We start from the raw sequence: 27,449 nt of genomic DNA, 5'->3' as shown, positions 1-27,449 counted from the left end.
GGGAACACTCTGGACTCATGGTGTCTTGATTCAAGCCTAAGAAAGATTCAGTGGCTGGCAACAGGAGCAAAAAGGCAAGAACAACAGACAAAAAGAAAAGAGCTGCCTTTAGGAGTAACTGTGCTCCTGCCTATGGCAAGACAAAGTATGCACAGGAATTTCATATGGATAGAGGTGACCCACATCTAAGAGACAAGCTAGCATGGATTCATTTTAACTCACGTCCCATAGAACTGCTTATTGGATGATGGGAGTTGAGCATAAAGGAGCGCAGAGGTAGAATGCAACTCCCACAAAGGGGAGGAAGGGGGAAAAGCAACTGCAAGAATCAACTATACATGTGCCCAGAAGAAATATCCCCGAAAATGGGAACCTTGGAGGAATCCAGGACAATCCCCTAGAGAAAGAATGATCTTTGAACACCTACCCCCTGGAGGGCCCCAAATCAGACAATAGCACCTGCATGAGCGCTCCCATCTGGAGCGCCTGGCTGGCTCAGTCGGTAGAGCATGGGACACTTAATCTCAGGGTTGTGAGTTTGAGCCTCATGTTGGGTGCGGAGATTACTCAAAAAAAAAAAAAAAAAAAGAGCGCCTTTGTCTCCCAATTCCCTTTCCTCCTTGGCCTGACTGCGGAGGAGGAAGATACATCTCTAGCAAGTCAAAGAAAAGTGAGAGGACAGAAGCAACCAATATTCTCTTCCCAGACCACAGATACTGACTGGCCTATTAAAACCCCAGAGAAGATAAGATATTTAATGCTAAATTATATTTGTAGTTTTGATTAATACACAAGACTGGCTATTCTAACTGCCAAATTGAGATTATGTTTATGACTAGAAATAACTATGAAGCAGTTGAGAAAAACTACTTGAGAGTGACCAGAAAACACAGGAGCTGAAGGGAGTTTTCTTTGAGGGTCAAGAAATAACTTCCCCTCCTCCTACTGCCTACTAAAAACAAAGGGATGGGGATGCCTGGGTGGCTCGGTCAGTTAAGCATCTGCCTTCGGCTCAGGTCATGATCCCAAGTTGAATTTTGGTTATCTTCATTAGCTCTGTTCAACATACCAACTACTAAAAATATTTTTTTAAAAAAATATTTATTTATTTGAGAGAGAGAGAGTACGAGGGGGGGGGAATTGCAGAGGGAGAGGGAAAAGCAGATTCCCTGCTGAGCAGGGAGCCCAACGTGGGGCTCGATCCCATCAGGACCTGAGCCAAAGGCAGACGCTTAACCGACTGAGCCACCAGGTGCCCCTACTATAAATGTTCTTAATTGAAAAATGATCCTATACTGTTATCCAATTTCTTTTTCTTCCTTTGACCTCCAGTGTGTTGGTACCAGTCATCTTTAAGAAAGTTAATAAAGTTAAAAAAAATGTTAATAATGCTTTAATTTCTCTGTTGCAGTCATTTGGACATATCTTACAACCGTGATATTTAAAGGCAGCCAGTGTTTTCTACCCATGTTTTTAAAAAGACCTTTATTTTCCTACTGTTCAATCTTCCTTCAATACTACCTACTCCAAGAATCACACCATTAGAAGTTACTTCGTCATCATGGATAACAGTAAACCACCCACAAAAGAATCACTTCTAATAATTAACAAACTATTCCACTTATCCACACATCAGGAATATAGATATCTGAATAAAGTTTTGGTGTCAATTATAAGATCACCATTGGCAAGTATTTATTTCTAAATAATAAGATCTTTCAATAGAAGTTACTATTTCTGAATGCAATTCAGAAAATACTCCCCAAGACACATAATGTTTAGGGAGAAATTCTGTCCTCGAATTCTGAATGACCCTAAAAGATGGTCTCTAGACTTTCGAGTGTGGCTGAGGACCAGCAGTGGCAGGGTCACCTGGGAGGCTGCAGAGGGGCTGAAGCTTAGAACCACCCACAGATCTTCTAAATTAGAGACTGCATTTTAACAAGCTCCCCAGGGGATTCATGTGCACACGACAGTTTAAAAAACAATGTTCTATACAACATGGCATAAAATTTAATAAGGGCAGACCAATCAGAAACACAAGGCTTTAGAATTGTATATATTATAGTTATTCTTCTGATTTTCAATGCCTCTCCCTCATTCTTGTAGACACTCTGTATAGTGTGAAGCACAAATTATTTAATGAACCAACCTATCGCAGATTCCACGCCCATATAATTTCAAAACAAATCTAAGGGACTTGCATAGTCTAATTCTGTTGTTCTTTAATTTTTGTATTTTTAACGGAAATTTATAAATAGCTTCTTGTGCAGAGCCATTTCATTTCCAAAAATTTATATTCACTTACATTCATCAAGGATGGTACTGAAAAAAAATGTTCCCTTCTATTTATGAGCATAATCTCAGAAAATAGGTCTCAAGTCTATAACTTCATTTCTATATATTGTTAGTCAAAAACACTTTTTTCTTAGAAACAAATCACAACAAAAAAACTAAAATGAAAATGTTTTATATTGTACATAACTTTCTGTTCTAAGTATGGTTTCTACTGCCTAGGGTGGACTTCTTAAGAATTTAAGAGGAGTCATTTGGGAGCCCAAAAGGGTTTCTAACGTGATCTGTGCTTTCTTTACAAAGTCATGTTTCAACATGCCTCACTATACACTTAATGCAGCATTCTAAGAATATAACTATGCCATTAAATGATGGCTTTTTATTTGATAGGTCTTTTAAATGAATTATAAAATTTTTCTTCTTTAAATATAAATTTTTAAAACCTTTACGTGTTTTGAATAATATATAAATCAGTAAGTCCTAATTTTATACGGCATGGTGTTTCCATCAATAAATCAGTATCTTAGGGGCACCTGGGTGGCACAGCGGTTAAGCGGTTAAGCGTCTGCCTTCGGCTCAGGGCATGATCCCCGCATTGTGGGATCGAGCCCCACATCAGGCTCCTCTGCTGTGAGCCTGCTTCTTCCTCTCCCACTCCCCCTGCTTGTGTTCCCCTCTCTCGCTGGCTGTCTCTGTCTCTGTCAAATAAATAAATAAAATCTTTAAAAATAAATAAATTAATTAATTAATTTTAAAAAATAAATAAATAAGTCGGTATCTTAACGCATTCTTCCCAGCCCTTATATTCTCTTTCTACTTCGTTTCTATTTAATTACATCATCATATTTGAATCTATACTAGTAGCAGATGATTACCTGGTTGCCTAGTTGGCATCCAATTCCCCTCCCCCTCTCCCTGAGAACACCTCTATCTCACTGTACGGTAGCCATACGGTTTAGGCAGGCTGAACCTACCCTCTGCTCTGGGGGAGTAGGCCCTAAGTGCACCGAGCCAATTAGGGTAATCACATTCCTCTAACTACTTACAGTGATCTAGTCAAGGGTGATCTAATCAGATAAAAGCTCAGGACTTTTGATCCGTTGTTGTGGGAATTAACCCTTTCCCCCAAAGGATGTGAACAAAGCATGTGGCTTTCATTGCCGATGGTAGCAACCAAGAGGAAAATCAGCATGAGGGACCCCACACAGGGAGTGAGGTAAGTCAGGAGAATCAGTGAGGTTACAGGGAGAACAAACCAAAAGTAAAAGTTACCCTACTTCCACTTTTCTTTGTAGTTTAAGTTATTTTGAGGTTGCTTTTCTGTTCTCAGCAACCAAAAACATTCTGATGGAACCCCAAAGGAAAGCATGTAAGAATAGTCAATATGCCATTTCATTCAATATGCCAAATTTATGTATAATTGCCACTGTTTATTCCTTAATTCATTTTGTGATGTGTTATTCTTATAACCTAGAAAAAGAAGCTAAAACTTAAGACTTTTCTCAGCATGCTCTTTGCCATTTTAACATGGGTGACTAAAAAATTACATTTTAAGAAAAGCTTTTAAGAGATAATCTACTTTTATGCTTAAGCTCACTTTTAAATTAAAGTGTTAGGTGTAGGAGCACGTGGGTGGCTCAGTTAAGCGTCTGCCCTGGACTTAGGTCATGAGCCTGCTTCTCTCCCTCTCCCTCTGTGCTCTCTCCCTCTGTCTCTCAAATAAATAAATAAAATCTTTAAGAAGTAAAATAAAATGTTAAGTGTAGGGAAACCAAAGGTGTTTGTAGCCTTTTAGTCCAAATGAAACAAAGTGGAAAAAAATTTAAACATCACTCACAGTAAACTAAGACAAGTAAATACTAAAAATTATGGGTCCTCTTTTTAGTTTCTGGCAAAGAATGTTTTTTGTAGACAGTGTAAAGAGAAACTTCGACTTGTGGACACCTAAAAGTACTAAACAAGAACACAACAAGCCAGATGAGTCAAATTTTAAAAATTAAAAGATAACAATGTTGAACTTAGTCTCATGGGATAAAATTTAAGAAAGCATTAATTCCTCAACTACAGAGAAAATAAAAATATTTTTAGCTACCTGGTCTGTTTTGTTTTTTGTTTTTTTTTAATCAAGGACCAAGTGATCTACTTAACTATACCATTTCAACATTTTCTTCTTTTAATTTATATGCAAATCAAAACATTTTTCACATTTGACAAGGTTTGCCTTTTTTCAGGTTAACCTTTATTTTGAGATAATTATAAACCAACACAGTTTTGCTTTCTTTCTTTTTTTTTTTTTTTGAGAGAGAGGGATCACAGAGGCAGAGGAAAAAGCCGACTCGCTGCTGAGCACGAAGTCCAATGTGGGGCTTGATCCCAGGACCCTGAGATCATGACCTGAGCTGAAGGCAGCCGCTTAACCAACTGAGCCACCCAGGTGCCCCACACAGTTTTGCTTTTATAGAAGAGATACACGCAATGGCAAATACATTCTCCAAAAAATAACCATACTGGTTAAAAAGTAATACTGCCATATCAAATTATCAAAAGCTTAAAAAGGAAGAACCTAGTCAGTTAAGCATCTGCCTTTGGGTCATCATCTCGGGGTCTCGGGATAGCCCCGCTGGGCTCCCTACTCAGCAGGAGTCTGCTTGTCCCTCTCCTCTGCCCCTCCCCCCTGCTCTCTCCCTCTTTCTCTCAAATGAATAATAAAATCTAAAGGGAAAAAAAAAAAAAAAAGGAAGAACCCAAGCTATCTTTTTTCCTCACAAAAGAACATATATTTCATGCCGAGAATTTAGAGAAAAAAGCTAGGTAAAAACAATGAAAATCGCATGTACTTCTACTATTTTTTCATGTTTCCACCAAGGTTTTTTTGTTTTGTTTTGTTTTTTTCCTGTGTGAATGCGGTGAGGGGGTGTGGTGGTAATAACCCCACTAAGAAAATACAAATAATTTTTACTCAAGAATTAACTTTAATTTTGGGGCCTGTTAACCAACAGTGTCAAAGCTCATGAAATTAACAATTTGATAAAAATGCCATCTAATCTAAGAGCTTTGGGTCATAAGAACATAATTCCTTGGGTGCCTGGGTGGCTCAGTTGTTAAGCGTCTGCCTTCGGCTCAGGGCGTGATCCCAGCATTCCAGGATTGAGCCCCACATCAGGGTCCTCTGCTGGGAGCCTGCTTCTTCCTCTCCCACTCCCCCTGCTTGTGTTCCCTCTCTCGCTGGCTGTCTCTCTCTCTGTCAAATAAATAAATAAAAATCTTTAAAAAAAAAAAAAAAAGAACATAATTCCTGCCTCATGCCATGTTACAGGTGCTCAAGACCCAAACTAGCATCTACAGGGGAGCAACAGTAAAAACTACGGCCCCTGGGAAGCCTTTAAGGGCACAGTGAATAGAATGAGTAGTGGTGGCATTATTAGAATGATACCTGAGAGGTGTACCTCTCTTTAATTTCTCAAGGAACCAAAAGTCTTCTTTAGAGGAGGCAGTGGAAGTCAGGTTTCCCTGGTACCAAGTCAGAAAGGCACTTCTTTGGTTGTTTATACGTTAGTATAATTACGTTTTCATTAGACCTCAGTTGCCATTATTATAAATCGCACATTTTCAAAAGTGGGAAAAAACAAAATATATATGCAAAAGCATCAACAGTCTATAGGGCTACATGGGACTACATGGAGCCTTCAGTTACTTTGTTCTCATTACAATCACCATTAGCAATAAGGCAGAGAAACACTGAAAGTGCTGTCATAAATTCCAAAAGAAAAGGACAAAATTTTAGAGGAAAATGTTAATGGGAACTTTAGGTTCCATTTAGAAATTTCAGCTCTCCTTGAGGAATTTAACCCCGTATTTTAGACTCTTAAGTGCTACAGCTGTAGTTCTTTCCTTTCACATGTATCTCACACGTCCCTGAACTCGTGCAGCACCGAGATGGCTTTATCCACGCAATTTCATGCATCATAATACAAAGTGTCATCTTATTTGCAGGAACTTTACTTTTTCATGCCAGTTTCCACTCTCTCTGACCAGAGAATCATCTCCCTGTGGTCAGAAATATCATCTCCCTGTGGTCAGAAATAGGCACTGAACAGTTTCTAGCTGATTAGAACTCGGAATGCCTATGTGAGTCATATAATTCCAAGGCAGAGACAAACCATCTATAGTACAAAGTATTATTTACCACTCAACAAGATCATTAGGAGAATAATGACCTAAGAGGTTTTTAAAAGTACTTTGAAATTAACTCACGTCTTCTTAAAAAGAAACTCTTCGGGTGTAGAATAAAAAAAGTGAAGTTCTTTGTTTAGCCAAAAGAACATGCCCAAACCAACCAACCCCACAATTTACCTCGATAGTAGGCCTTTGTTATTGCATCAAATTCCTCTTGACCTGCTGTATCCCACAACATTAGTCTGACATCTTCATCATTAACTCTGAAACAAGAGATGAATTTATTTCATATGTAAAGAAAACGTCTTTAGTAACATTGCTTTGTGCATATTTTTATTTTTCAAATCTGAAGTTTTTAAAACTATACTGTTGGTTTTCACTCTGAAAAAGTCTGAGTGCTTTTAAACGCTGATACCACTACCAGTAGTGAAACGAAAGGGGGAAAGGCATTCCCCCAAAGCTTGAACTTCATACATGATTTGAGTTTACCTGTCATGTTTTCTCCTTTAACAACAGTCAGACAGTAGTGGCTCAAAGACTAGTAGCACTGGGAAGGGGACTGCCTTAGGTTAGTACTTGCTCTCCTCTTGCTATCACATTCTAATGGGTTCTGGTGCACAAGTGATAGAATAAGAAAGGAAAGAAGCAAAAAAGGAAGGAAGGGAGGAAGGGAAGAAGGGAGGAAGAAAAGCAGCTTAGTTGTCCTACAACTTAATAATTTACTCTTATTTTGTTATACAGTGCATTGGTTTATGTTCTATAAAGTCACTGCAAGCACTGAAACACCAAATACTGAAACACTGCTCCTAGGGGAAATACAAGGTTAGGTTCTGTGAGCCCTAGTTACGTTTTCCCTAACCTAATACCTAACCTTGGCTTATTGGTGGTTGTTTAAAAGATGCCTTATTTCATACATATTGTTAATTCATTAACATTGAACTCAAGGCCCACAGCACTGTAACTCATGCATAAATGAAGTGCACCTAACATACATATTTTCCCTATAAGGCACGTCATAGCCTTCTCTAGGACTAGATAGCACTACGCTTACGGGCCATTTTAAACAGCGACATCAACAACAAGAAGTACAAAAACATGTCACAAAAACAGACATGAGAAAACACTTGTTTATAGTGTGAGGGATGAAAAAAGAAGGAAGAGGGTTGCCTCGTTCACCCTACGCTGAGAATGTGCACGTAGGGTAGCAAGTATCTGCTACTCTGTGCATATCCACGAATGACCACCAAAGCTCTGGGAGTACTGACTCTAGGGTTACAAATAAAGTTTAGCAAGTGGATCAACTGCAAATATGGAACCTAAAAATAATGAGAATCAATAGTATGATTAAAGTATATATATGGAATCTACAAATAATAAGGATCAACTGTATACTTAAAATATTAATTTGGTTCAGATAAGAAATACAAAAATGAACATCATGAAGGCTTAAAATATTTGAGAAAGGAAGTAAACACGGAAGTATTTTTAAAAGAGGGCAATAGAATACAAAGTAGAAATTGAACAATCTTAAAACAATGAACACAATTATCTTTAATGCTAATGTCTAGGCTAGTCAGATTTGTTTAATGTTATTTATTTTTTTAATACCTGTCAGTTTGTCCCTACAATTTAAAATATGCTTGGGGTGTGGGAGAACAGGCAAAATGAGTGAAGGGGAGTGGAAGACACGGGCTTCTAGTTATGGAACGAATAAGTTGCAGGAATCAGAGGTACAGCATAGGGAATATAGTTAATGACACTGTAAGAAAATTATATGGGGGACAGGATGTAGCTACTCATGGTGAACATAGCATAACCTACAGAGAAGTTGAATTATTCTGTTGTACACCTGAAACTAACGTAACATTATGTGTCAACTATACTCAAATGAAAAGAAATGAAATAAAATAAAAACACCTTTAAAATTTCTCAGGAGTAATGACAAAAACTGTTACTATTTCTTTTTTAAGATTTTATTTATTTGACAAAGAGAACAAGCAGGGGGAGTGACAAGCAGAGGGAGAGGGAGAAGTAGGCTCCCTGCTGAACAGGAAGACTCAATCCCAGGACTCTGGGATCATGACCTGGGCCTATGGCAGCTGCTTAACCAACTGAGCCACCCAGGCACACACCCCTTCCCCGCAACTGTTACTTTTGATGTGTATTAGAATCCAACTGGATTTCCTGAAGTAGGACTCCCTTTACACTGGAGTATTTAATCCTGCCAAACCTGCTCTTATTTCTTTAAAACAAATTATCAATTCTCTAACTTCGAAATAGTCCTAGGATCCCATAGTAGTTGAAAACTATTCTGAGAGACAGGTAACTGTCCTTCCAAATTAAACAAGTATGCCTTGTTTTATTGCACTTGCTTTACTGTGCTTCACAGAGACTGTTTTTTTTTTTTTACAAATTGCAGGTTTGTGGCAACCCTGCATTCAGCCAGGCTATCAGCACCATTTTTCCAACAGCATCTGCTCACTTTGTATCTCTGTACCACATTTTGGTAATTCTTAGAATATTTCAAATTTTTTCATTATTATAGTTGTTATGGTGATCTCTAATTAGTGATCTTTCATGATACTATTGTAACTGTTTTGGGGTGCCTACAGACTGCTTCCACCTAAAATGGACAGCTAAGCGAATCAAGGTATGTGTGTTCACACTGTTCCACCAACCAGTTCCTTCCTCCATCTCCCTCCCTTTTCTGGCATCTCCCTATTCTGAGACACAGCAATACTGAAATTAGGTCAATTAATAGCCCTACAGTGGCCTCTAAGTGTTCAAATGAAAGCAAGAGCCACACATCTCTCACTTTAAACAAAAGCTAGACATGATTAAATATTGTGAGGAAAGCATGCCGAAAGCCGAGATCAGCTGAAAGCCAGCCCGCTTGTGCCAGGTGGCCAAAGTTGTGAACGCAAAGGAAAAGTTCTTGAAGGAAATTAAAAGTGCTACTGGCTGGCTCAGTCAGTAGAGCATACAACTCTTGATCTCACGGTCATGAGTTCGAGCCCCAAGTTGGGCGTAGAGATTACTTTAATAAATAAACAAACAAATAAATGCGCTACTCCAGTGAACACACATGATAAGAAAGCAAAACAGCCTCACAGCCGTATGGAGGAAGTTTTGGTGATCTGGAGAGAAGATAAAACCAGCCACACATTGCCTTAAACCAAAGCTTAATCCAGAGAAAGGTCCTAACTTCCTCAGTTCTCTGAAGGCTGAGAGAGGTGAGGAAGCTGCAGGAAAGTCTGAAGCTAGCAGAGGAGGGTTCATCAGGTTGAAGGAAAGATGCGGCCTCTGTAACGTAAAAGTACTCATGTAGGAGCTGTAGCAGGTTACCCAGAAGATCGAGCTAGAGAATTCCTGAAGGTGCTACACTAAACAGCAGATTTTCAGTGTGGATGAAACAGCCTTCTACTGGAAGGAGATGGCATTAAGGATGTTCATAGCTAGAGAGAAGTCAGTGCCTGGCTTCAAAGGTTCAAAGGACAGGCTGACTCCCTTATTAGGGGCTAATGCCGCTGGTGACTTAAAGTTGAAGCCAGTGCTTATTTACCTTTCTGAAAATTCTAGGGCCCTTAAGAATTATGCTAAATTTACTCTGTGCTCTAGAAATGGAACAACAAGGCCTGGATGACAGCACATGTGTTTACATGATGGTTTACCGAATATTTTAAGCCCACTGCTGAGACCTACTGCTCAGAACAAAAATTCCTCCAAAATTTGACTGCTCATTGACAATGCAGTGGTCACCCAAGAGCTCCACTGGAGATGCTAACACAGTATCCATTCTGTGGCCCATGGATCAAGAAATAATTTTGACTTTCAAGCCTTACTATTTAAGAAATACATTGTGTAAGGTTATAGCTGCCATGGACGGTGATTCCTCTGATGGATCTGGGCAAAGAAAATCGAAAACTTTATACAAAAGATTCACCATTCTAGATGCCATTAAGAACATTCATGAGTCACTGGAAGAGATCAAATAACATCGACAAGACTTTGGAAGAAGTAGATTCCAACTCTCATGGATGAGTTTGTGGGGTTTGAGACTTCTGTGGAGGAAGTTAACTGAACAATGGGTGAAAAGAGCAAGAAAACTGGAATTAGAAGTGGAGCCTGAGGACGGGACTGAGTTGCTGCGATCTGGTGATAAAAGTTGAACACGTGAGGAGCTGCTTATTATGGACGAGCAAAGAAAGTGGTTTCTTGGCATGGAGTCTACTCCTGGTGAAGGTGCTGTACAGACTGTCGAAATGACAACAAACGATTTAGAATATTACATAAACTTAGTTGATCATGTGGTAGCACGGTTTGAGAGAATTTTTTTTAAGTTTTTAATTTTAATTCCAGTATAGTTAGCATACAGTGTTATATTAGTTTCAGGTATACAATATAGTGATTCAAATGGGTTTGAGAGAATTGACTCCCAATTTTGAATATAGTTCTACTGTGGGTAAAATGCCATTCCTGAGAGGTACAGTGAATCAATGAGAAAACTCCACTGTTGTCTTATATTAAAATTAAAAAATCACCATAGCCACCCCCACCTTCAGCAACCACCACCCTGATCAGTCAGCAGCCATCAATATCGAGGCGAGACCCTCCAGCAGCAAAAGATTCAGACTTGGTGAAAGATCAGAGGATGGTTCGCATTTTTTAGCAAGAAAGTATTTTTAAATGAAGGTTTGTACCTTATTTGTTTAGACATAATGCTATCACATACTTAACAGACTACAGTATAATGTAAACATAACTTTATACAACTAGGAAACTAAAAAATTCATTTGACTCGCTTTACTGCGGCGGTCTGGAACTGAACCTGCAAAATCTCCAAGTTCAGCTTATAGTGGACAGAAACCTCATTAGAGTCGAGCATCAGCTTGTGTTTACAAAGTATGCAAGGTGCCACCAATAACTATAAAACAGATACAAGATAGAAAAGGTGGGGAGGGGAGTATGAAAAAAGGGGGGAAATGAGGAAGGGAAAATAGATGAAAGGTAAGAAAAAGACAGAAGGATAAAGATACACACAGGAATATGTTAACTAACTAGAATTTAAATAAAAACTTGATGTTAAAGAGAAAGGAAAAAGAAAAAAAAAAAAAGGTACACACAGGATTGAGTATTTGAAAACCACCACCAACTGTCTCATTAGCCACTGCCACTAGATCCCTAAGCTTGAACCGTACTGTAATTAGTATTATTCCAAAGCCTGGGATAGAGTTCACAAATCAAAATGAGGGGATAAAATGGCCAAGTACATACTGGATTTGTCGCTCCAAAAAATCAACTCCAATGGTTTTCTTGTAGTCTTTTGTAAAAATTCCTTTGCAATATCGCTGAATCATACTTGATTTTCCAACTGCTCCGTTCCCTACAACCACCATCTTGATGGCCACTTCCATATCTTCCTCCAACATTTTTGCAGTTGTAAAGGTTTTTGAACCAACTTTAACTCCAGGTGATCAGATCTTCTCAAATCTGTGGTTTAAAATGAAATTATTTTTCATAACATAAAAATTGTACAAAATATTATAATTTTAAAGATACATTTATTTCTTTGAGAGAGAGAATGTGTAAGCAGGGGGAGGGGCTTGGAGAGAATCTCAAGCGGACTCCCTGCTGAGAAAAGAACCTGATGTGGGGCTGGATCCCAAGATCATGAGTCTTTTGAAACCAAGAGTCAGACACTTAACTGACTGAGCCACCCAGGCACCCCCAAAATTGTACAAAATAAGCTATAATTAATTGTTTTATGAAGAAATAACTATATTACATTGCAAGAATTCTTCCATGATGGAGGTCCCCTTACCACCTTGTTTAGAACATGTAAATTCTCTGAAAGGAGGAACAATAACATCATTCATTTTTGAATCCTGAACAACAGCACAATATGTGACATCCAGGTATAAATAAATGCCTAGATTACATGGTTCTATTTTTCAATTTTAAGACTAAGATTGCAGTGTCAGAATTGCGGTCTGATTCAAAGTTGCCACTTACTAGTTCTGTGTTCTAACTGAAGTTACTGGCTAACTTCTTTCAGCTTCAGTTTACTGAGGATACTTACCTCAGAAGATTGTTGGTCAATGGTACATATAAAGCACTTAGCACAGTGAAAATTAAGCTTACAAACAATGGTGGTTTAGTTTTACAGAACATAATAAATCCTTCACAGTTACCACCACGTGGGCAACAAATACAAAATCTAAGGTAATAATTAATACCCCTAGAAAAGCACCCCAAAGGAAGATTTTCTGTAATACTATACAACTGTGTGACAGCTTTGGACTCCTACAGTGCTTTACTGTTCAGGTTACAATGACTCTACAAATAATCTTATACCACACATTCTTTCTTTAGTTTCAGACTAGTTACAATTACTCCTATAATGAAAGTAATACAATGTGTACTGTTTGCATTTTAGACTGAAAAGAACAGAAAGTCAATTTCTTCATATTTCTTTGTAAAATTTCTAGTTAAAATCCTGACTACAATTATATGTTATAATATTATATTCCAACTCCCTTAACTGAAAATCCATCTATACTACCACTATACAAAACAAGTCTGAAACATGAAGAACATTCCTCCCCGCTCCCCAAGGAGTCTCAGTAATTGTCCCTAGTACTTCACAGACTTCACAATCATAAGAATCATCTAGGAAGATTTGTAAAAGTATAGGTTCTAGATCTCCACCTCAAACATAATTAAATGATGTAAAGAAAATACAATATCAGAATGAAAGGAGCAAAAAATGGTAGGAGCAAAAACACAGGTAAATACAATAGATTCCTCTTGAGTGTTCTAAATTATGTTTGACTTAAACACAACTGTGTGGTTTTCAACATGTACAGAAAAAAATATTTAACATAATTATAAATGGGCGAGGACAAAGGAATGTAAAGGGAGGTAAGGTTTCTATGCCTCCCTTGAACTGGTAAAATGTTGACACCAACGGACTGTAATAAATTATATATAATGTAGTTTATGTAGTATAATACCTAGAGCAACCACTGAAGAAATTACACAATGAGGGGCGCTGGGGTGTCTCAGTCGGTTAGGCATCTGCTTTCAGCTCAGGTCATGATCTCAGGTTCCTGGGATCAAGTCCCCACATCTGGCTCCAAGTTCAGTGTGGAACCTGCTTCTCCCTCTTTCTCTGCCCTTCCCCCCAACTTGTGTGCTCCCCCTCTTTCTCTCAAAGAAAAAAATAAAATCTTAAAAAAAAAGAAAGTTATGCAGAGATATACTAAAAAACACTACAATAAAACAAAATGAAAGTCTAGTAACACAATAAAATGATCAGAATCTAATTGGCATTTATAGAACTGTCCATACAACAGAATATACTTTTTTCTTTTAAAGATTTTACTTATTGAGAGAGAGAAAGAGTGTGAGCAGGGGGAGAGGGAGAGGGAGAAAGAATCTCCAACAGACTCTGCACGGAGCCTGTCTTGGGGCTTGAACTCACAACCTTGAGATCATGACCTGAGCCAAAGTCAACAGTCGTACACTCAACTGACTGAGCCACCCAGGCACCCCAGAATATACTTCTTTGTAAGTACCCATTAAATATATACCAAGATAAAACAGATTCTAGGCCATAAAACAAACCTCAACAAACTTAAAATAATGGGACCACAACGCAATCAAATTAGAAATCGGTAACAGGGGCGCCTGGGTGGCGCAGTTGTTAGGCGTCTGCCTTCAGCTCAGGGCGTGATCCCAGCGTTCTGGGATCGAGCCCCTCATCAGGCTTCTCCACTAGGAGCCTGCTTCTTCCTCTCCCACTCCCCCTGCTTGTGTTCCCTCTCTCGCTGGCTGTGTCTCTCTGTCAAATAAATAAAATACAAAAATCTTTTAAAGAAATCAGTAACAGAAATATAATAGGAAAACCTGCAAATATTTGCAAACTAAAAACAACAGACTTGTATAGAAACTGTGGGCCAAAGAAAGAAGCTCAAAAGACTTTTTTTTTCAAATAATTAAACTGAATTAAAATGAAAATACAAGATGTGAAATCTGTGGGACATAGCTAATGTACTGCTGAGGGAAAATTTATAGCACTAAATGCTTACCTTAGAAAAGAAGTCTCAAATCAATACGTTAAACTCTCACCTCAAGAAACTAGAAAAAGAAGAGCAAAATAAACCCAAACCAAAAGATGAAAATAAAAGTAAGCAGAAATCAATGAAATCGAAAACAGAAAAATAAGGAAAATTAAACAAAAAACTTTCTTTAAAGATAAAAAAAATTGACAAACACAGAAAAAAAAAAGAAAGAAAGAAAGAAGACACAAATTACCAGTATTAGGAATAAAATCAAGAATGTCACTGTGGACTGTGCAGACTCAAAAGGATGATATAACAACTCTACACACATAAATTTGACAACTTAGGGAAGCCTGGGCGGCTTAGTCAGTTAAGCATTCCACTCTTGATTTCGACTCAGGTCATGATCTCAGGGTCATGAGATGGAGCCCCGCATAGGGTTTTAAGATTCTGTCTCTCCCTCTCCTTCTGCCCCTCCCCTCCCTAAAAAAAATTGACAACTTAGATGAAATGGACCAATTCCTTAAAAAGCATTAACTACCACAACTCACTCAATATGAAATAGATAATTTGAATAGCCCTATAACTATAAAGGAAATTGAACTTGTAACTTAAAAACTCAAAGAGAGGAGCGCCTGGGTGGCTCAGTATTTAAGCGTCTGCCTTCGGCTCAGGGCATGATCCCAGTGTTCTGGGATCAAGCCCCACATCGGGCTCCCTGCTCAGCGGGAAGCCTGCTTCTCCCTCTCCCACTCCCCCACTTGTGTTCCCTCTCTTGCTGCCTCTTTCTCTGTCAAATACATAAATAAAATCTTTAAAAATATATAAATTAAAAAAAAAAAAAACCTCAAAGAGAAATCTCCAGGCTCAGGTGATTTTACTGGAGAATTTTACCAAACTTTTCAAGAATTGACACCAATGATATACACTCTCTTTCAGAATATAGAAGAGAAGGGAATACTTCCCAACTTATTTTATAAAGCCAGTATTACTTTGATAACAACTTCACACAAAAACAGTCCAAAAAAACCCAAACCAAAAAACAAAAACAACTGGACAAAGACACACAAAAGTCCTCAACAAAATATTAGAAAATCAAATCTAGGAATTTATAAAAAGAGTAACTAGGACCAAGTGGGCTTTATTCTGGGAATGCAAGGCTGGTTCAATACTCAAAAATGAATCAGCATAACCTACCACATTAACAAAGTAAAAAAGAAAAACCACATCACCATATCAACTGAAACAGAGGAAATATATAACAAAATTCAACACTGATTTGTCAGAAAAATAGTCAGCAAACTAGAAAAACAAGAGGACTTCTTCAGCCTCATAAATGTCCTCTATTAAAAAACTCCACATCTAACATTACATTTAACTCTGAAAGCCTGACTGCCTTGTTTTCAAGTAAACTCTATGCACAACATGGGGCTCAACCTCATGACCCCGTGTTCAAGAGTCGCATGCTTTACTGACTGAGCAAGCCAGGCTCCCCTGAAACCCTAACTGCTTTAAACCTTAGACTGAGAGCAAGGTAAGTATGTTCACTCTTCCTACTCCTATTCATCATACACAAGTCCTCGCCAGGAAACTAGGTGACAAAAAATAAATAAAACTCTTTCAGATTAGAGAAAAATTAAATAAAACTGTCCCTACTCACAAATTACATGAATGTCTTTACAGAAAACCCCAAGGAATTAAAAAAAAAAACAAAACCCTAGAACTAATAAATGAGTTTAGGAAGGACAAGGGATACAAAGGCAAAACACAACGCTGAGTTGTTATTTCTATATACCCTAACAATGTACAAATTGAAACCAAAATTTTTATTTATTTACATTATTTTTACACCCAATGTGGGGCTAGAACTCACAACCCCAAGATCAAGAGTTGCATGCTCTTCCAACTAAACCAGCCAGGCATCCCTGAACCAAAACTTTTAAGTGACATTTATAACAGCTCCCCCCCAAATTAAATAGTTCGGTATAAATTTAACAAAACATGTACAGGACCTACATGCTGAAAACTATAAAACACTAATGAAACAAAGACCCAAATAAACAAAAAGACATGCCATGCTCACAGACTGGAAGACTCAAAGTAAAGACAGCATTTCTCTCCAAATTGATCCATGGCTTATCCGATTCCAAAGCACCAGCAGCATTTTTTGTAGTTAAGACAAGCTGATTCTAAACGTTGTATGAAAAGGCAAATAAACTAGAATCGCTAACACAATTTTTAAAAATAAAATCGGAGGAAATCATACCAGCCAATTTTAAGACACCATAAAGCTTTATTAATCAAGAAAGTGTGATACTGATAAACAGAACGCTATATCAGAGGGCGCAAAAATAGACCCACACAAATTCAGCCAGTTGATTTTTGACAAAGGTGCGAAAACAATTCAATGGAGAAAAGACTGTTTTCAACAAATGGTGATGGAAAACTGGACATTCATATGTAAAAAAGTAAACATTTACCTAAACCTCACATCTTATACAAATAATTTTAAATGGATCTAAAAGTAAAATTATAAAAAAATAAATAAAAAATAAAAGTAAAACTATAGGGGCACCTAGATGGGTCAGTTAGTAGAATTTGCGATTCGATCTAGGGGTTGTGAATTCAAGCCTCAGGTTGGGTGTAGAGATTACTTAAAAAGAAAATCTCAGGGGTGCCTGGGTGGCTCAGTCGGTTAAGCATCTGCCTTTGGCTCAGGTCATGATCTCTGCTCAGCACGAGTCTGCTTCTCCCTCTCCCTCTGCTGCTCCCCCACCCTCACCCCACCTTGTGCTCACGTACTCTCTCTCAAATATAAAATAAAATAAAATCTTTAATGAAAAATAAAAAAATAAAAGTAAAACTATAATCTTTAGAAGAAATTTTTTACAAGGTGAAAATGTTGACCTGGGGCTAGGAAGAGTTCTTAGACATCATACCAAAAAAAATTCCACAAAAGGAAAAACTGATAAATTGGACTTCACAAAACTTAAAAACATTTGTTCTATGAATGATACTGTTATATGAATGAAAAGACAAGCTACAGACTTCGAGGAAATATTTGCAAAGTACTTATCTTCCAAGTAACTTGTATCCCAAACATACAGAGCCCTCAAAACTCAACATATGAAAAAAAAAAACACAAGAAAGCAAACAGCTCACTTGAGAATGGGCAATATTCTTGCCCAGATACTCATCAAAGATTACATATGCCAAATAAGCACACGAAAAGATATTCAAAATCATTAAAGACACACTAAAACCATGGGATACCACTACATGCCTATGAGAATGGCTAAATTTAAAATTATTGACAATAGCAAGTGCTTCCAAGGATCCTTGTGGAACGATTGGTACTCTCACACAGTCCTGGTAAGAATACAAAATGCTAACAGCCACTCTGGAAACCAGCAGGACAGTTTCTTATAAAGTTAAACATCCTTTATATGACCCTGCAATCCCACTCCTAGGAATACCTTACAGAAATGAAAACTTCTGTTCACACAAAAACCCGTACACGAATGTTTATAGCAGCTCTATTCATAATCACCAAGAACTGGAAACACTCCAAAAGTCTTCAGTGGGTGGATGTATAAACAAACAGTGGCACATCCATCTAATGGACCACTACTTAGCAATAAAAAAAGAAGACACTGTTGATACATGCAACAACTTTGAGGAATCTCAAAGGCATTATGCTGAGGGAAAAAAATCGGCATCACAAGGTTACATATTGTTTGATTCCACTTACATGACATCTGAAAAGTTAGTCATTGCCCGGGCTACGGGTAAGGAGAAGGATATATAAAAGAATAGCGGGGGGGGGGGACGGGGACTGTTCTATGTCCTGATTGTCATGGTGACTGCATTAATTCACAGAACTGCACACCCCTTAAAAAGTCAATTTTACCATATAATTTTAAAAAAATAAAATTTTAAGAAGAAAAGCGCAGTCAGATTTTAACACAGGCAGTCTGACTCGTGATCAGCTTCTGCTACTCTGTAGACTTAAAGCACTCCATCAAAACAGAATATAAGATAATTCTGAGTGTAATAATTAAAAAGCTTACAGCAATGCTTTGCATAAATACTCTTTTCTAAATACTGTTTTCCCCAAATTTAATTTTAAAGATTTTTCCAACCAATGCAGTCTAATAAATTAGAAAAGGGACCTAAGTACAGGTACGTTTGTGTTTACAACGCTGAAAAACTTGTTAAATTCAATGAAATTACCTAGAAAACCTTAGGAGTTCTATAAAACCCAGAGACGTAAACGACCCTTTCAGACTCTACTGGCACCCCTGATAGTGAAGTTCATGCTCTCGCACACCCTCGGGTTCCTACGTCTGGGAGCTGCCGCAGGCTCCTCAGTTAAGTAATTCTGTGGCAGCCAGTGTCAATGAAATAGTGCCGTCTGGCTCATTCATATTCTAGCAGTATCTGAGCAAGAAACTAGGGAAGGGTGGGGCCGCGGGTAAGGAGGGGGCCCCGCAGCAGGGAGGAGGGGGTTCTAAAAGCCAGGGCAGAGCTTGGGACCTCCCTTCCGATCAAACCTAACCCGGCACTTGACGCCCCTGGTTGGTGTCTCACCCGGCCTGGGTCGCCCCTTCCCTGTGTGGGCGCTGGGAGAAGGCGAGAAGCTGGGTGCTCCGCCAGGCTGGAGGCCAGCGCCTCGCCCCCGCTCCGTCTCGCTCCTTCCCGCCCAAGGGGCAATTCCAGGGACCCACACCCTGGGAGCCCCGGCCGCTGGGCGCTGAGAGCGGGGGCCAGGCAGGTAGTGCCGCCCACCTCCTCCAGCTGGAACTTGGGCACGGCTGGGGAGCGGGCGCTCAGCGGCCGGGCCCGGGGCATGGGAGCCCGGGCCTGGAGGCCCCTGCCCCCGACACCCCTCTACAGTCCCCGGAGTACGGCACATCCCGGGACCCCAGGGAGAAGCGGGTCCTTCCCCAGCGGAGCCGGGGGAGCCCTCTGCCGCTGGATAGGGCGAGTGAGAGCCGCGCCGCTGCCCGGAGTGCAAGCCGCTACTCACCGTTCCCCGCCCGCCGCGGACCAGCCGCCCGGCGCGACCGGCTCCTCCTGGTCGCGGCGCAACCGCCGCCGCCGCCGCCGCCGCCACCTCCTCCTCCCAGGGCGCCAGCTCCCCCGGCGGGGCCGCCCGGCTGGCTCGCGCCCCTCCTTCGCTCTTTTAAGAATGACTATGATTTTTTTAACGAACTTTATTGGCAGCCAGGGCTTGGAACAAGCGCCTTAGCCGCAACTCCTGCAAGGGTGGTGGGGCGCGGGAGACTCGACTCCCCTCATCCGTGGACCCGCCGCTCTGCGGAGCATGCGCTGGGCTTGGTCTGCGCATGCTCCGCGAGGACCCGGTTCCCCGCCCCGCTCCACCCCTGTTCTGGCTGGTGCCCGGGAGGGCGGCTTTTTTGCGGTACCGGAGGCAATGGGAAGACCCGCGGCGAGCAGGAGCTCCTAGATCGTGGACCCTAGTAAAGAACTGACAGAGGAAGGTCCGCCTAAGTTTCGCCTGCTAAGTGACCAGGCTTCCAGAGTACTCAAAGGACTTGCTCCGCCTTGGACACACACCTTATTTTGTTCACCCGATGACATCCAAGGGGTAGAGTGACAAAAATGTTGAGCAAAACCGAAAACCCATTCACAGTCCGCACGTTGCGGCTGGACAAAGTAGATGTCTGAGATGGTTTACAGTTCAGAGTACCAAACCAACAACTGAAAGGTTCCCCCAAAAGCAATCCTAAACTTTGCTTGAGTTGTTTTTACATTTCAAAATACAATAGAAAAGAGGGAATAAAGGAAGATACCAAGCGTTGGCAAAATACTCCAAGTGATGTAGGAAATGTTAGTGCTTGGAGCCCATGGCTAAGAAAGAATTCTTGAGAGGTCTTCAGTGGAAAAAGGTGGTTTTATTAAAGCTCGGCGACAGGACCCATGAGCAGAAAGAGCTACACTGGGGTCATGAGAAGTGGCCCATTATATACTTTCAAGTTGGGAGGGGGTTAGGGATAGTAAGTCTCTAAGAAGTTTTGGAAGCAAGGTTTCTAGGACCTTGAGGGGGCTAGCTATTGTTAGGAAAATGTCATTTATTACCATCTAATAAACCCTTAGTCATGAGACCCTTCAGTTGTATATCAGTGGGCCATATGCTTGGAGGATGATCGCTAACGTGTATCTTGGGGGGTAGAGATAAAGGAAGTTTCCAAAGGAATTTTTAAATGTTAAAGTAGACTTACAGGATCCTGGAGGGGGTCAGGATAACAATGAGCCAAGATGGCCTTTTGCCCTTAGCAAATCATTAACATTAAGGCAGCTGAGTTCCTAGAGGAATGTCACACTCCCTATTCTAAGGACTTGTCAGTGGGCTGTAAGTAGTAAGGAAATTTAATTTTTTCTTTTGCGTTTGTTTCCTACACCACAAGGATGCAGAGTAACTGAATTCATCTACCCTGCTTCTGGAATGTAAACTAGAATAACTCCTTTAAAAACCAATTTGTCAGTATCTACCAAAGAAGTCTACCTATGACCCAGCCAGCAGTTCCACCTCTACAAATCCAGCCAGGAGAAATGAGGAGTTAATGGTGCACCAACAAACCGGCATAAGAATGTTTACAGCTGCATTTGTTTTGATGGCCCCCAAATGGAAATAACCCAAAAGACCATAAACAACAGAATAAATTAATAAATTAACACTGTTCATATAATGGAATAATGCAACAATGCGAAGAATGACCCAAAGCGACCAACATGAAATGGTTTAACAGCAGAAATGTAAATGTAAGCATAGAAAGTAAGGTGCAGGGCACCTGGGTGGCTCAGTTGGTTGAGCAGCTGACTCATGACTGGGGCTCCGGTCCTGATCTCAGGGTTCTGGGATCAGACTCCGAGCTCAGCGGGGAGTCTGCTTGAGGATTCTCTCTCCTTCTCCCTCTGCCCCTCTCCCCTGCAGACAGGGCACATGCATGCATTCTCCAAAATAAATCTTAAAAAGAAGAAACCAGGGGTGCCTGGGTGGCTCAGCTGTTAAGTGTCTGCCTTTGGCTCAGGTCATGATCCCAGGGACCTGGGATGGAGCCCCGCGTCAGGCTCCCTGCTCAGTGTGAAGCTTGCTTCTGTCTCTCCCACTCCCCTTGCTTGTGTTCCCTCTCTTGCTGTCTCTCTCTGTCAAATAAATAAATAAAATCTTAAAAAAAAAAAAGTAGAAGAAAGAAAGAGTGGGAGGGAGGGAGAGAGGAAGGAAGGAAGAGGGAGGGAAAGAGAGAAAGAGAAAGAAAGAAAGAAAAGAAAGAAAGAAAGAAAGAAAAGAAAAGAAGGCCCCAAAAGTACATATTGAGTAAGCCCATTTCAGCACAAAAACAGGAAAAGTTATCTGCTAAAATTGGGGTAATGGTTACCTTGNGAAAGAAAGAAAATAAGGCCCCAAAAGTAAATATTGAGTAAGCCCATTTCAGCACAAAAACAGGAAAAGTTATCTGCTAAAATTGGGGTAATGGTTACCTTGGCAGGACAGGAATAGTGACTGGGTGAGGGATTTCCAAGGTGTTAGTAAGGCTCTCTCTGTCGATCTTGGCCCTAGTTACACATGTGTGTTCATTTGTGAAAATTCACCAAACTGTACTCTTACATATACATTTTTCTGTAGGTGAATTATATTTCATGTGCAGTAGTTTTTAGAATTAAAATTTTTAAATTTTAGGGGCTCCTGGATGTCTCAGTCGGTTGAGAGTCTTCTTTGGCTCAGGTTGTGATCTCAGGGTCCTGGGATCAATCCCCACCTTGGGCTCCCTGATCAGTGTGGAGTCTGCTTCTTCCTCTCCCTTTGCCCACCCCCCACTCGTGTTCTCTCACACTCTGTTCTCTCTCAAATAAAAAATCTTTAAAAAAATAAAATATTTAAATTTTAAACTTGTTTTACCATGTAATTGGANTAGAGTCTCCTTTGGCTCAGGTTGTGATCTCAGGGTCCTGGGATCAAGCCCCACCTTGGGCTCCCTGATCAGTGTGGAGTCTGCTTCTCCCTCTCCCTTTGCCCACCCCCCACTCGTGTTCTCTCACACTCTGTTCTCTCTCAAATAAAAAATCTTTAAAAAAATAAAATATTTAAATTTTAAACTTGTTTTACCATGTAATTGGAATACACTTTTGTAAATGTAAATGTATGATTATTCACAAGAAATTTAAAGTCAAGTAGCCAATGGATTTATCTCCAGGATTTGGTTGGTAGTCTCTTAACCTTGAGTAATGTACTCACCCCCTTTAAAAGAAAAGAAAAAATCTGAGTAAGAAATGGACAAAGCACTTAAGTAGACATTTCTCCAAAGAAGATGTACAAATGGCTAATAAGTACATGAAAAAGACGCTCAGTATCACTCATCATTAGTAAATGCAAATCCAAACCACAATGAGATACTATTTTACACCCACTAGAATGGCTGTTATAAAACAAAACAAAACAAAACAAAAACCGAAAATAACAAGTGTTGGCAAGAATGGTGAGAAATTGGGGGGTAGGGGGATAGGGTGGCTGGGTGATGGACATTGGGGAGGGTATGTGTTGTGGTGAGCCCTGGGTGTTGTGTAAGACTTATGAATCACAGACCTGTACCCCTGAAACAAGTAATACATTATACGTTAATTTAAAATTTAAAGGAAAAAAACAAAAAACAAACCTAAAGAGCTTTAAAACAAACAAACAAACAAACAGTGGTGAGAAATTGTAACCCCCGTGCACTGCCAGTAGGAATGTAAAATGGTACAGTTATTATGGAAAACAGGATGGCAGTCCCTCACAAAATTAAAAATAGAATTACCATATGATCCAGCAATTCCACTTCCAGGTATATACTCAAAAGAATTGAAAGCAAGGAGTCAAACAGGTATTTGTACAACTATGTCCATATGAACATTATTTACAATAGCTAAAAAGTGGAAGCAACTGAAATGTGCATCAATAGATGAACTGATAAACAAAATGTCATATAAATGTACAATGAAATGGAGCGCCTGGCTGGGTCAGTAGGAAGAGCGTGAAACTTTGATCTTGGGATCGTGAGTTTGAGCCTGATGGGTGTAGAAATTACCAGAAAAAAAAAATCTAAAAAAAACTGCAAACATATGATGAAATACCTTTCAGCCTTAAAAAGGAAGGAAATTCTGACACATAGTACATCGTGGATGAATCTTGAAGACATCACGCCAAATAAAAGGACAAATACTATAAGATTCCATATCTAAGGCAGTCAATTCATATACAAAGTAGAATAGTGGTTGCCAAAGGCAGAGGGGAGGGGAGAATGGGGAATTGGTGTCTAACAGGTACGGAGTTTCTGCTTTGCAGGATGAAAAACGTTCTTGGAGCTGGATGGTAGTGATGGTTGCGCAACAGTGTGAATGTGCTTAATGACCCTGAAACTGTATCCTTAAAAATGATCAAAATGGTGAATTTTATGTTAAGTATATTTTACAATTTTTTTAATGGGAAAAAAAAGAAAATTTCTAGTGGGTAGTAGAGAATGAATGTGAGGATTCAAATTTAAGAAAAACTTCTTGAAGGCCTTTTCCATTTCCATGGGATTTTTGGACATTCTAGTGCAATTAATTAAGGCTACCATTGGGGCGCCTGGGTGGCGCAGCCGTTAAGCGTCTGCCTTTGGCTCAGGGCGTGATCCCGGCGTTATGGGATCGAGCCCCACATCAGGCTCCTCTGCTGGGAGCCTGCTTCTTCCTCTCCCACTCCCCCTGCTTGTGTTCCCTCTCTCGCTGGCTGTCTCTATCTCTGTCAAATNTCTCTCTGTCGAATGAATAAATAAACTCTTTAAAAAAAAAAAAAGCTACCTTTTATTTGACTCAAGGCTGTACCCAAAGACACAGGAGAGACTGTTTTCCTTCAGTGAGATAATGAAAGCCGACACAGAAACCTGGCCTTTTAAATTCTGCAGTTGCGCTGTAGCAAAAACGGTAATAGAATTAGTCTGAAGGACTTTGGTTTTTGTTTTATTGTTTTTATAAAGATTTATTTATTTATTTATTTATTTGAGAAAGAGAGAAAGCATGTGCTTGTGAGCAGGGGAAGGGGCTGAGGGGGAGAGAGAGAGAGACAGAGAGAGAGAATGTCCAGCAGACTCCCTGCTGAGGGTAGAGCCCACTCGGGGCTCCATCTCATGACCCTGAGATCATGAGCAGAAATCAAGAATTGGATGCGTAACTGACTGAGCCACCCAGGTACCCCAGTCTGAAAGACTTTGAAAGAAATTTTACCTGCTGTGTCTAGAAATGAGCTGCACAAAATTATTTAGGAAAAACATTCTGAAAAGTTATTTAAAAAAATGTTTTTTAAGTAATCACTCCCCCCAAGGCAGGGCTTGAGCTCACAACCCCAAGATCAAGAGCTGCATGGTCTGCCCACTAAGCCAGCCAGGCACCCCTGAAAAGTTAATATTTTTAAGACATTTAGTGATTGTTCAAATCTAGTACCTTCACTGACCCAGCAAGAAGTATCCATCGTCGTTTGCTAGTTGTTTCACTGTGTCTGACTCTAATGAGCTTAATATTTTTAGGGATCATGAATTGGAGATGAGTGAAAAGAAAACCATTAAAGAAAAATTATATATATATATGAACAAAAATAACCAGCATATAAAAGGGGGCCCTAATTTAAGTTGGAGAGCCAGAGAGACCTTCCCAGCAAAGTAACATTTCATCAGTTATCTGAAGGATAAATGTGTCAGGCAGAAAACGATTTTAAGTAGAAGGAGCAACAAGTATGCTGACCAGAGGCAGGAAATAATTGGATGGGTTTGAGTAATTGAAAGGGAGCTAGTGTGCAGGAGTAAGGTGGAAAGTGGTATACAATGGAGTCGTGAGGGCGGCAGGGGCCAGAGCATGACCCTGTGGGTCAGGATAATCCATTTGGGTTGTATTGCAAGTACATTGGGAAGCCTTTGAAGGGTGTTTAGTGCGGGGATAAGGAGTTCCACGGGGCAGATTCCCCTGGCTGCTGTCTAATGAAAGTACAGAACAGATGAAATGAAGAGACCAGTGGATGGCTGGTCCAGTAAGCGACGACGGAGGCTTTCCCGGAGGTGATTTTGGTTTTAGAGGTAGAATCCATAGGATTTGGCTATGACACAGGGACAAGAGGGAGCATCAGGAATGCTTCACAGGTTTTTTGAATGACCACTGAGATTCTGGCTCCTAATTCCAACGTGTGGGGGTTTCCCCACACCGAGCAATTCTTCAACACTAACTGGGTGTCCTACAATGTAACTCAATTTTGACACTTTCCATCTAGAGATAGCATAAGGTTCCACAGGTTAAGGGTTCAGTCCTACAACACAGTCTTCCACCCCCCAAGCCACACACACACGCTCCAGGTGCTGGTCACAAGCTCAGTTTATCACCAATCCATGACAGATCGGAGGTTCCAATGACCTCTTCCTTGGTTTTGATTAATTTGCTAGAGCGGCTCACAGAACTCAAAGAAACATTTTACTTACTGGATTACCAGTTTATTATAAAAGAATATAACTCAGGAACAGCCAGATGGAAGAGATGCATAGGAAAAGAACAAGGAGCTTCATGCCCTCTCCAGGTGTCCACTCTCCCCACATCTCCATTGCTTCATCTACCCAACAGCTCTCTGGCCCAGTCCCGTTGGGTTTTTATGGAGGCTTCATTACATAGGTATGATTGATTAAACCATTGGCCACTGGTGATTGAGTCAACCTCCAGGCCCTCTGCCCTCCCAGAGGTAATGATGGGGGGTTTGGGGAGGGGGAAGTGAGACTTGAAGTTCCAACCCTCTAATCACATGGTTGGTTCTCCTGGCAACCAGCCCCCCCTCCTTAGTTGGCGAGCAAAATCCACCTCATTAACAAGAGACACCTCTGTCCTCTCAACATTTAGGAATTTCCTATGCCAGGAATAGGGACAAAAACCAAACATATACTTCTTTTTTTTTTCTTTAAAGATTTTATTTATTTATTTGACAGTGAGAGAGGCAGCCAGTGAGAGAGGGAACACAGGCAGGGGGAGTGGGAGAGGAAGAAGTAGGCTCGCAGTGGAGGAGCCTGATATGGGGCTTGATCCCAGGACTCTGGGATCATGCCCTTAGCCGAAGGCAGACACCCCAAACATATACTTCTTATTATAAATCACAATATCACATGACCTTGCTGATTGTGGTCACTATGGTACTGCTTATAATCCCGAGCCAGTGTGAGCCGGGGAACAGTTTTTTTCTAGATGTCCTTTTTTGGTTTGTCCTTGATTGTTCTTGTCTTATATGGACTCATCTGTAACATCATATACACTTTAGGTTTAGGGTGCTTATCAATTATTAGAACATAAAAAAATATTTTTTTCCATCACCGCCAGGTCATTCTCATATATAAATTTGCTTTTGTTGAAATAGTGTGCTAAGAGATGTCCTCTCTGAAAAGGCTGTACTATTTGGGCAACGTTCTGATTTTTGAGGACCTCACTGATGGTACATAGTGTATGTGTGTGACGTTCTTCCTAGTCCAGCTGTTGGAACATTTGTTCAGACATCCTTCCAATGACCTGGCAGTTAACGCATTTCTAAGAGCTTATTCACAATCAGCATTTTGTTATCCACTCTTTGATTTCAATTCTTAAAATAAGGGGGGAAATATATGGTTAACCCTATTTTTAGAAGCAAATGAAGTAGATATTACATTAAATTTTCAGCTTGTAATTCCCACATCACATAGATAGTATACATTCAGAAACCATACTTACTCAGGGTATAGGTTTGGGGGGACAGCGGGCTTCCTTGCTGCTTCTCTGTTCCACTGGAAAGACTTTATCTAGCTCCCTTCTCACAGATTTCGTGGTTCTTCAATGTCTTGTCTTTCTTTATGTTATGTCTCATTTTCAGCTCCCCCT

The 27,449-nt window shown here is 40.2% G+C and overlaps 1 protein-coding gene across 6 annotated transcripts in view; it reads right to left on the bottom strand.

The window, feature by feature from the left end:
* RAB23 (RAB23, member RAS oncogene family) overlaps nucleotides 1–19,859 on the bottom strand; it is a 34,541-nt gene extending 14,682 nt beyond the window's left edge. Inside the window, exons 1-4 of one of the 6 annotated variants that reach the window (XM_034648046.1) lie at nucleotides 19,564–19,859; nucleotides 18,011–18,161; nucleotides 11,746–11,961; nucleotides 6,649–6,734 (exon numbers count right to left, since the gene is read on the bottom strand). In XM_034648046.1, the coding sequence (XP_034503937.1) occupies nucleotides 6,649–6,734; nucleotides 11,746–11,900 (241 nt within the window). In that variant the 5' untranslated portion in view covers nucleotides 11,901–11,961; nucleotides 18,011–18,161; nucleotides 19,564–19,859. Of the gene's footprint in view, nucleotides 1–6,648; nucleotides 6,735–11,745; nucleotides 11,962–13,484; nucleotides 13,631–18,010; nucleotides 18,162–19,563 lie in introns of those variants that run through there. The other 5 variants (XM_034648043.1, XM_034648047.1, XM_034648045.1 and 2 more) reach the window with 5 other exon arrangements.
* Nucleotides 19,860–27,449: the final 7,590 nt, after the last annotated feature.

This window comes from Ailuropoda melanoleuca, chromosome 19 (assembly GCF_002007445.2).
Source record: "Ailuropoda melanoleuca isolate Jingjing chromosome 19, ASM200744v2, whole genome shotgun sequence".
In the NCBI taxonomy this organism is placed as follows: Eukaryota; Metazoa; Chordata; class Mammalia; order Carnivora; family Ursidae; genus Ailuropoda; species Ailuropoda melanoleuca.
This window is presented reverse-complemented; position numbering and strand designations above follow the sequence as displayed.